At 39.2% G+C, this 12095-nt stretch overlaps 1 protein-coding gene across 3 annotated transcripts in view; it reads right to left on the bottom strand.

Annotated features, from left to right (window-relative positions):
* Positions 1–2021: 2021 nt before the first annotated feature.
* LOC117345226 overlaps positions 2022–12095 on the bottom strand; it is a 44816-nt gene continuing 34742 nt past the window's right edge. The window contains exons 2-3 of one of the 3 annotated variants that reach the window (XM_033908250.1): positions 5935–6553; positions 2022–5862 (exon numbers count right to left, since the gene is read on the bottom strand). In XM_033908250.1, the coding sequence (XP_033764141.1) occupies positions 2408–5140 (2733 nt within the window). In that variant the 5' untranslated portion in view covers positions 5141–5862; positions 5935–6553 and the 3' untranslated portion in view covers positions 2022–2407. Of the gene's footprint in view, positions 6554–12095 lie in introns of all 3 variants that reach the window. The other 2 variants (XM_033908251.1, XM_033908249.1) reach the window with 2 other exon arrangements.

Genomic DNA, 12095 nt, shown 5'->3' on the forward strand with positions numbered 1-12095 from the left:
AAATCTCCAATGAAAAAATTAGTTAAACACAATGAAATAATGAATATATCTGTGGATACGCAATAGTTATGTAAAATGTAACATGCATCCTTGTAACTCAATACACCTGCCTAGCACATCCCTCGCCACACTGACATGCAACAGATGTCTATATGACTCATATACAAACTAGGTCACTAAAGCTCTTCACATGCCCTATCATATTTCCACCCTTTCAATGATATTAAAAAAAAAGACAAGTTTTAGCAGAAATTAGGATGGTGTAGATCTAAGATGTCGACCCTGTACTGTCAGTTGGCCTAGCAATATTTACTATTAAGGTGGCTTTTGTTTGCTCTCTGATGTGCTTAAAAAAAGAAGAGTTCCAAAATTGTTTGGAGTTTCTTGCCAATTTATTAAAGGAAAAACATTATGAAAGAAATATATCTGTTCCAATTTCATTTTCACAAACTTGCTGTGATTTGGTCCTGTCTTTATGATGAAGCTGTGGGCTCAGTCATAATGGTTTTGATGCTTCTAAATTTTTTTTTTAATTTTTTTTTGCAATATTAGTGCTGATGATAACTTTCAGAAAAATTCCAACTCCCTTAGTCCCACAAGATATATCAAATCTGCTAAATATTGGGCCTTGCAGAATTAATGTACTTACATACTAAGCTTAGATGACAGAACAGCACTAAGGAACAATGTACCAGTTTAAATATCAAAATTGAATTCATCATTTTTTTATTAAAAATTCCATAGATCACAGTGGTGCCTTAACTAAAGTATTGGCATAAAGGGCCTGGCCTCACTCATACTAACCCTATCAATTAGGGACTTAATGTAGCAAAAATTTATAATAAATCCCAAGATAAAAAACTGCTGACACATTCCACAAAATAGTGATGATATCATGTCTTAAAAGTATGGAAAATGAATAAAAATATTTGATACATGTACAACATGGCTTTAGGCTAATTCAGTCCAAATTATATATACACACACGTATGTGTTAAGAAAACATGGCTTAAGGCTGATTTAGTAAAAAATCATATTTACACTGATGAGTATGTGTGGTTCTGGATGATGAGGTAGATTTTCATTAATTATTTGATTGGCATATTGATGACCTCTAATTATAAAATACAGGTGATGGTCCTCTTACAATAACAATGATGACCTCCACTGGTGACAGGACAAATGTCAATCGATATAAAACTACTAGTGTCAGGGGTTCAGGGCATAATGGAGTTTAGTTTACATCAGAAGTAGGATTCCAGTTATCTTGATTTTATTGATGATAGATATTATTTCATTACAAAAACAAGTGTAGCACTCTTCATACAACATTGTTCCTAATCAGAATAGCATTCACAACAGTGGATCCAGTGATGACACAACTTCCCTCACCCCTCGCACATACAGACACTGAATTACCGCCACCCCCCACCCCTCACACATACATACACTGAATGACTCCCCCACCCCTCACACATAGACACTGAATGACTCCCCCCACCCCTCACACATAGACACTGAATGACTCCCCCACCCCTCACACATAGACACTGAATGACTCCCCCCACCCCTCACACACAGACACTGAATTACCCCCACCCCCCACCCCCACCCCTCACACATAGACACTGAATTACTCCCCCACCCCTCACACATAGACACTGAATGACTCCCCCACCCCTCACACACAGACACTGAATTACCCCCACCCCCACCCCTCACACATAGACACTGAATGACTCCCCCACCCCTCACACATAGACACTGAATGACTCCCCCCACCCCTCACACACAGACTGTATTACCCCCACCCCCCACCCCTCGCACATACAGGAACTGAATTACCCCCACCCCTCACACATAAACAATGAATGACTCCCCCACCCCTTACACATAGACACTGAATGACTCCCCCACCCCACCCCCACCCCCACAGACACTGAATGACTCCCCCACCCCCACCCCCACCCCTCACACATAAACAATGAATGACTCCCCCACCCCCACCCCCAATCCCACCACTCACACATAGACACTGAATGACTCCCCCACCCCTCACACAACTCAGAAGTACTCTAACTGGGTGCTATATCATCTGTTTTCTCTGATTGATAATTTTGAAATTTTAAAATTTAATTGGTAGATTGTAACATATTTCACTATCATTAGGTTCTAGCTAAATGTGCTTTGTTAATAAAATAAAATTAGAAAATGAAATAAATTCTAATAAATGCTGAATTAGCAGGCACTCATTAATATGCAAAATTATGTCATAATTGTAAATTTATCTTTGAAAAAACAGATGAAAATTCACAATGATTATAATGAGTATACATGATGTGATAAGTTACATGAATCATAACCACCGAGAATTGTATGTAACATAAGTTAACTAAAATCCAAACACTCAGACAAGAGTTGACAACTTCTGACTGTCCCCCTCATCTGTAGTAATTGTCTTAAACCGGCTTTTGTACATATTGTGGTCATATGAACCCCTGGTTGGCAGTGTCTGAGATTGACCTCTGACCCCAAAGTCATGAGAAGTTGCTGCTTGGTTTCTCATTTGTTGTGCTTTTGGAGTTCGTATGACAGGAACCACACTAAATTGTTGTTTCTGTCCCACTGGAGGCGGAGGGACAGGTTTGCTAGGCTCCTTGGGAAAAATCTTAGCATTCGGCAAAGATTTTTTCCCGGAGGATTTTAAAGTAGAAGCTTTTTCCTGGCCTGGTTGACCATTGCTAGCACTTTTTCCATCGGAACTCTTTTCAGTTTTCTGTTGTGAAGATTTTGTTTTCTTCTTACTGAACATACTTCCAAATAAATTCCAAGAGGACTTACTCTGCATTGTCACACTAGCAGATGAGGCTCGTGGCCGTTGTTCGGGCTGTAGTTGACTAGAATCGACAACAACATTACCTGATGAGGGCATCTCATGAAAACTATGCCGATATGAGGCAGGCCGGTGAATCTGTGTGGCCAAATTATTCCCACTTTGAAACATGTTGTAAATATCCGCCGAGCTCGCAAAAAATGGACGTCTCCCATTCTGGTTAACATTGTCCACCGAAATGAAACGACCTTTATGGGGCATACCTTCTATACCGCCATTGGTGAAAATATTGTCACAACTTGTATTTGCTTTCACAAAATCACTTGTAGCAGACATATTCCCCATAGAACTGACCCCTGAACTATTCGACTGATATGATAAACTTCTCGCAGGAATATCGCCCATAAATGGCGTCCTTCCTCCACAGTCACTACGAGCAGAATGAGGTCCCCTTGTGTCCATGGAAACCATACTTTTTAAACTCAACATTGGCACACCGGAACACACTGGTGGCTGAAGTGTAGGGTCTAGTTCTCCACTCTGACCCATATTTTGTGAATTCCGATGTGCATGAGGGTTATAATAATTATCATTTCCGTAGTTTTGTTTCATCATCTTTTGATGAAAGTATAGCACTTTTGAATCATCTTTCAACTTTTCATTTGTTTTATCAAAGTCATAATAATTTCTATAATTTCGATCCATGTCTGTGAATTTGTCACACAAATCTCCTTCAAACCTGCGTAAATCCTCTGGTGGGCCAATGCTTTCACCACACTGCGTTCTCGAACCACGTATTTCTGTGGTAGCTCCAACCTCCGTGTTCCCTTTTTCGTACATGTTAGTTCTGTTGTACAAACTCAAGTCATTGTTGTTGATATGATTTGATGTTTCAACCTCGGGATTGACATCCATCATACTTTGAACATTTTGAATATTTTCTTCCTCTTCAATTATTGCCAACTGTCGTAATTTTTCCTGTAAGGAATTATCCTGCGATTCCACCATTTTGTTTCTCCTTCGCACTGCCCAAGTGTTTCGTGGCTGAGTCAATGATGGTTTTATAATTGGTCCATTAACACGAGTTTTCACATTATAACCATTTCCCTGATTGCAAGAATTTTCCAGGTCGGAATTTGTCGTGGACGAGGATGAACTTGATGACAATGGTGAGGATAAAGATGTACCTGAACTAGAGTTTGTTCCGTACCCATCATCTAAGCTTTCATCCTCCGATGTTTGTCGTGTCGGAGACATAAATGTCACTTTTAGATGCGACCTGTCCCCGTTTCCCTTGGACAAGATAGAATTGCTGCATTCCGGCACAACTGGCTCATCCGAGTCAGTGAAAGTCTTTTTAGATTCATATTTCTGCCGACTGTGATTTATACTTTCCTCATTCCTTTTTTCTTCTTCTGTTGTCATCATGATCATTGTATCTGCTGACGAGTCACTGGCTGAATCTAACACATCATGTGGATCAAAATTGTCAAGCATTTGTGCCGTAACTTCTGGAGTCAAATGCTTCATAGGAGGACTAAGTAGGTCACCTACCCCCTCGTCAGCCTCGTCCTCAACAGTCCAGATTGTGTCGTGCTTCGTGACATTCGTACGAGTTAGAGGCTGTGGTTCCGGGGTTGGAGCACTCTCTTTAGGAGAGGAACTTGGATCCTGTTCTGGTGATTTTGGAGATGGAGGCATGCCATTCGTTGAAATTCTGTGTGGTAAACCCCGCGGAGGAATCTGAGGAGGCAAGTCCTCTGATTCTGCAGTATGAGTTACTAATTCACTCTGTTTTTTAGTATTTAACAGAACAGTTCTATCATTGACTTGGTTGTGGGAAGGCCGCCCCGGTAAGGAGTCGCCTCGCTGACCAGTATGACTATGCACTGATTCAACCTGATCACCACGCTGAGGGTAAAGGTGAGACCTCGACTCATTTACCTGCGAATTGTTTTTAGCTTTGTCACTAACGCGACGTGGCAGTGAGCTGAATGTCCTTCCTGTTGATCCGAGAGTTCTGTTGTATGGATATCTCTGGGTAAGAACTGAAGAGTTTGGTGAGGTTTTTAAAAGACTGGATATTCCCCCTTTGGGTGGGAACTCTCCAGCTTGCTCTGTTGACTTGCTCACATCTCGACTCCTAGGTGGTAAAGGTGGTGTAAGTTTGTCATCACGGTTCACTGTATCCTGCCTAGCCTGAGGCATCCTTCGAGGTATGAAGGATTGCTGGTAATTCTCAATCATATGTGACGGCCGAGACGAGCTTTGTAATAGTTGATGATGACTAGTGCTGGTCATTCTCATATGTTTTTTTCCTGTAAACAATTGATTTGTTAATTCTCGTCACACAATTCCTTGTGATTCAGATAAATAATAGTAAGTCACCTGAGTAGCCATGTTTATCTGTGATCAGTAGTCTTTCACTGTTCCTTTCATTGCCACATAAACTACATTCCAACTGTCGTCTGCTTGTGCAAAGTTATGCATGGTCACACTCCAATAATCACATTGGTCAATCAGTCAGTCACAAAAATGCCATATTACATTGAGTAGTGGCCAAAACTGACCCTCTGGCCATCAGCTTGCTCGGGACAGTCTGGTGGTGGTGGATGTATAAGGTAGAATATAGCGTCCAAGGTTTTGTATACAACACAGCTTAAAATAACAGGCATGGTTAAACAGATCCAGTGAAAAGGTTGTTAATGATCCAAAAAGAATTATGGAACTTTGTTTTAAAGGAAGGTGACAAAGCAATTTTATTTTCACTTCACTTAAAAATAAACTCCGACAAGACTGACTGGAAATCCTAGGTAGTAATTTCCGAGTTAAAACCTGGTGTCTAAACACAGGCCTAGCAGGCAAATTCTACAGTAATTCAATTTGGTATGCAACAGCTGGTAAGCTGGTCAATATGTTGTCTAATTCCCAAGGGCAGTGAATGACACAATACCTCTCCTGATAAAAGTAGCACACAGTACCTGTCCAAAATTAGCATCCAATACCTGTCCAAAAGTAGCACACAGTACCTGTCCAAAATTAGCATCCAATACCTGTCCAAAAGTAGCACACAGTACCTGTCCAAAATTACCATTCAATACCTGTCCAAAAGTAGCACACAGTACCTGTCCAAATGTAGCACAACAGTGTAAATCCAGTGGTCTGTAGTAGACTGTAGAATATGTTGATAACAAGCCACAAGTGTTGTCTGGCAGATAGTTCTCTAATCATTCACAACAGGGATTCTAAATCCCTATGTTGTGTGTTTATGCCAGTATAATATCCAGTATTTCACTTCCAGCAACTTATATCTGTTTGTAATCCAAGAGTTCAAAATGTCAGTTTACAGGTAAATTTCAAGCCACTAATGATGTGAGATTTTCACAGAGTAGGTATAGCCAGTGTATGTGGATGTGTATGGCCTGAAGTGCTAACTTTACATGTGAGTTCACTGGTTGTAACCTGTACCTCATCAACACAACACACAGATGCTCCTCAGCACCAGTCGACTGTGGGATGAGTCAGAGTGACAAGAGAATCCTTACACAACACATATCAAGTTCTCCATTAAAATTGTCTTCAGCATCACAAGCAGATCACCAGCTGTGTTACAGTAAAATTCACTGGAAATTCTCTCCAACTTTTTTTCTCAGTAGATGGGTGGTGTTGAGGGAGTGGATTTCCTCCAGTAGATTCAGTGACCAGTTACCAGGGCACTCTCTGTAACATAGGAAGAGAAACAAGTCAGTCAGCCATTCATCCATGACAATTCAGAGTGTTTCAAACCTTATGGACATTTTAAATTCTTGAGTCTGGTAAGCTTCCAGCACTTAGGATAGCGAGGACTCTACGGGGTAAAAAAATCTTTTTATATAAAAACAGGATCGAGATACTTTGAAAACAAAAACCAATTTTAGGATGAAGTATGATAAAAACAGGCACCTATATTTTATTTTCGTGTAAACTTCTCAACAAACATTTAAAACACCTTGAAGGACTAATCTGCCATTACTATACGAGTATTAACGATTATGTACAATGTGTACAGGACATATGATAAAATGGCTCTTGTTAGTGTAATTTACAAACTGGAAGACTTTAAAAACCTGTGTTCCTCAAATTTCTAAAATTAGACAACTAGTAAAAATAAACTGATTTTAAATATATTTTCGAAACATAATCTTTCAATATAAAATCATACAGGTCCTTATTAGGTATATATATACGAAATGTTGATGTGTCAATGTCTAATCCTATCATTGATTTCCCATGAATCAGCGTAAATTTCCAGACACTTATGATGACTCTGACAAGACATATACATATTGGCCTGTTTATGTTGCGAGCAATAAATTTTTCATAAATCTTCAATTTCAGCTGGCATTGTATCAAGTGACTATATCTGAGTATTATGAATGAAAGCTATATAGGTAAGTCCTCATATAATGGGCGATGGCACCTATAAATAAATGTACGTGGGAATCGTCAGATGTGGCACCGTTTTATTGATACTAATGTAACATGTGTCGGCTGGCAAACTTCCAGAATTTACACAAATTTCAATACAGTAAACAGGTATATGTGTTGGGTATCAATTCATCATCAGAAAATGTGTAGAAAATTTTATGAAAATAAACCTATTAAGACTTAGACTGTACCAAACACTTATAACCTAATCACAGTCACCTAGACTAGACTGTACCAAACACTTATCACAGTCACCTAGACTAGACTGTACCAAACACTTATAACCCAATAACAGTCACCTAGACTAGACTGTACCAAACACTTATAACCTAATCACAGTCACCTAGACTAGACTGTACCAAACACTTATAACCTAATCACAGTCACCTAGACTAGACTGTACCAAAAACTTATAACCTAATAACAGTCACCTAGACTTAGACTGTACCAACAACTTATAACCTCATCACGATCACCTATGTTGTCGGAAAAAAAACCCCCATTTGAACAAGTTGATATAACTAGCAAATAAGAAAGTTACAATGTAAAAAAGATATTTGGTTTCAGGAATGAATTTCATATTGAATTGTCCTACTTGCAGTTAATCGTGACTTACACCAACACACCAAGATAAACATTTTCAGATAACTTAATTCCTTGCATTATATGCATTTTAAAATTGGATAGAATTTCTACTTCGTGACTCATGGGTGTTGACTAGCCGACCCCACCCTGACACAGGAACAGTTGATCTTATACCCCCACCCCTTCCCAGGCATTAAGAGATAGTAGGGAGAATCCAAACAATCTTGTGGGGGGTAAGGGTGTGTGTACTGATGAATGACCCACTATATAGATAGATTAGAGGAGTTGGGACAACTAGTAGGGTGGGGAAGAAGTAGGGGGACATCTAGATAGGGAGAAGTGTGTGGGGGGTGGGGGTGAGGTCAAGGGGGGGGGGGGGGGGGGGGGGGGGGGGCAAGGCACTAGGATAAATCAACAGTAAGCATGATAATAGAGAGGCCTCAGTTCTCAAAATAGTACACAGGACAGACAGTTATGTACAGCTGATACTACTGTAGGGGAATACAACTGGGTGGTTATCATCAAACATTGGCTGGGATGATCACCCTGCTAGCTGAGGCTAGTTTGAGTTTTCCTTAGCCTAGTAGTAGAATGTCCACTGGAGAGGTCAAGGTCACTAAGTTCCAGGCTCAATGTGGGCAGGACATTTTTCATTACAGTGACAACCTACCTGACCACAAAGTGCCTACAGTGACATTTGTGAAACACAATAAAGTATTTGTGAGACCCATCCCTCCATAAGTCCTGTTTAGGTATAAACTTTACAAAATACACATCAATCAAGAGGTCATTTAGTAATTACCCTTCTGGCTGAGAGAACAACCATTAAAGCCATTTACATCCACATTATATATAGGCAGGCCTTTATAGGCACTGAGTAGGGGCTGTGGGCTGCCCTAATGGGTGGCGAGACCAATAATGAACCAGCCAGGCTCTATTAACTTACCCCAATCATCTGATGCCTTTAGGATGTTTATAAAGATCTACATCAGTGTGTAATAGTACTTAGGTATCAGCCCCACTACATCAATCCCACATACCTAAAACTCACAGTGGTATAGTCCGACAGTAAATCCCACATCCCTTAACTCACAGTGGTATAGTCCAACAGTGAATCCCAAATCCTTAAAACTCAATCAAGACTAAGTCAAGGTTGTGTACCATAACAACTTAGACTAAGTCAAGGTTGTGTACCATAACAACTTAGACTAAGTCAAGGTTCTGTACCATATAACAACTTAGACTAAGTCAAGGTTATGTACCATAACAACTTAGACTAAGTCAAGGTTCTGTACCATAACAACTTAGACTAAGTCAAGGTTCTGTACCATAACAACTTAGACTAAGTCAAGGTTCTGTACCATATAACAACTTAGACTAAGTCAAGGTTATGTACCATATAACAACTTAGACTAAGTCAAGGTTCTGTACCATAACAACTTAGACTAAGTCAAGGTTCTGTACCATAACAACTTAGACTAAGTCAAGGTTCTGTACCATCACAACTTAGACTAAGTCAAGGTTGTGTACCATAACAACTTAGACTAAGTCAAGGTTCTGTACCATCACAACTTAGATTAAGTCAAGGTTGTGTGCCATAACAACGTAGACTAAGTCAAGGTTCTGTACCATAACAACTTAGACTAAGTCAAGGTTGTGTACCATAACAACTTAGATTAAGTCAAGGTTCTGTACCATAACAACTTAGACTAAGTCAAGGTTCTGTACCATAACAACTTAGATTAAGTCAAGGTTCTGTACCATATCACAACGTAGATTAAGTCAAGGTTGTGTACCATCACAACTTAGACTAAGTCAAGGTTCTGTACCATCACAACCTAGACTAAGTCAAGGTTGTGTGCCATAACAACGTAGACTAAGTCAAGGTTCTGTACCATAACAACGTAGGCTAAGTCAAGGTTCTGTACCATAACAACTTAGACTAAGTCAAGGTTCTGTACCATAACAACTTAGACTAAGTCAAGGTTCTGTACCATAACAACTTAGACTAAGTCAAGGTTCTGTACCATATAACAACTTAGACTAAGTCAAGGTTGTGTACCATTACAACTAAGACTAAGTCAAGGTTGTGTACCATAACAACGTAGACTAAGTCAAGGTTCTGTACCATATCACAACGTAGACTAAGTCAAGGTTGTGTACCATTACAACTAAGACTAAGTCAAGGTTGTGTACCATAACAACTTAGACTAAGTCAAGGTTCTGTACCATATCACAACGTAGACTAAGTCAAGGTTGTGTACCATTACAACTAAGACTAAGTCAAGGTTCTGTACCATATAACAACTTAGACTAAGTCAAGGTTGTGTACCATTACAACTAAGACTAAGTCAAGGTTCTGTACCATATCACAACTTAGACTAAGTCAAGGTTCTGTACCATAACAACTTAGACTAAGTCAAGGTTCTGTACCATAACAACTTAGACTAAGTCAAGGTTCTGTACCATAACAACTAAGACTAAGTCAAGGTTCTGTACCATATAACAACTTAGACTAAGTCAAGGTTGTGTACCATTACAACTAAGACTAAGTCAAGGTTCTGTACCATATCACAACTTAGACTAAGTCAAGGTTCTGTACCATAACAACTTAGGCTAAGTCAAGGTTCTGTACCATAACAACTTAGACTAAGTCAAGGTTCTGTACCATAACAACTTAGACTAAGTCAAGGTTCTGTACCATATCACAACTTAGACTAAGTCAAGGTTCTGTACCATATAACAACTTAGACTAAGTCAAGGTTCTGTACCATATCACAACTTAGACTAAGTCAAGGTTCTGTACCATATCACAACTTAGACTAAGTCAAGGTTCTGTACCATATAACAACTTAGGCTAAGTCAAGGTTCTGTACCATAACAACCTAGACTAAGTCAAGGTTCTGTACCATAACAACCTAGACTAAGTCAAGGTTCTGTACCATAACAACTTAGACTAAGTCAAGGTTCTGTACCATATAACAACTTAGACTAAGTCAAGGTTGTGTACCATAACAACTTAGACTAAGTCAAGGTTCTGTACCATAACAACTTAGACTAAGTCAAGGTTCTGTACCATCACAACTTAGACTAAGTCAAGGTTCTGTACCATATCACAACTTAGACTAAGTCAAGGTTGTGTACCATATAACAACTTAGACTAAGTCAAGGTTCTGTACCATAACAACTTAGACTAAGTCAAGGTTCTGTACCATATAACAACTTAGACTAAGTCAAGGTTGTGTACCATATAACAACTTAGACTAAGTCAAGGTTGTGTACCATAACAACTTAGACAAAGTCAAGTTTCTGTACCATAACAACTTAGACTGAGTCAAGGTTGTGTACCATAACAACTTAGACTAAGTCAAGGTTCTGTACCATAACAACATAGACTAAGTCATGGTTCTGTACCATAACAACTTAGACTAAGTCAAGGTTCTGTACCATAACAACTTAGACTAAGTCAAGGTTGTGTACCATAACAACTTAGACTAAGTCAAGGTTCTGTACCATAACAACTTAGACTAAGTCAAGGTTCTGTACCATAACAACTTAGACTAAGTCAAGGTTCTGTACCATCACAACTTAGAATAAGTCAAGGTTCTGTACCATATAACAACTTAGACTAAGTCAAGGTTCTGTACCATAACAACTTAGACTAAGTCAAGGTTCTGTACCATCACAACTTAGAATAAGTCAAGGTTCTGTACCATAACAACTTAGACTAAGTCAAGGTTCTGTACCATAACAACGTAGACTAAGTCAAGGTTCTGTACCATAACAACTTAGAATAAGTCAAGGTTCTGTACCATATAACAACTTAGACTAAGTCAAGGTTCTGTACCATAACAACTTAGACTAAGTCAAGGTTCTGTACCATAACAACTTAGACTAAGTCAAGGTTCTGTACCATAACAACTTAGACTAAGTCAAGGTTCTGTACCATAACAACTTAGACTAAGTCAAGGTTCTGTACCATATCACAACTTAGACTAAGTCAAGGTTGTGTACCATAACAACGTAGACTAAGTCAAGGTTCTGTACCATAACAACTTAGACTAAGTCAAGGTTCTGTACCATAACAACGTAGACTAAGTCAAGGTTCTGTACCATAACAACTTAGACTAAGTCAAGGTTATGTACCATATAACAACTTAGACTAAGTCAAGGTTCTGTACCATAACAACTTAGACTAAGTCAAGGTTCT

Source organism: Pecten maximus, chromosome 16 (genome assembly GCF_902652985.1).
Source record: "Pecten maximus chromosome 16, xPecMax1.1, whole genome shotgun sequence".
NCBI lineage: Eukaryota > Metazoa > Mollusca > Bivalvia > Pectinida > Pectinidae > Pecten > Pecten maximus.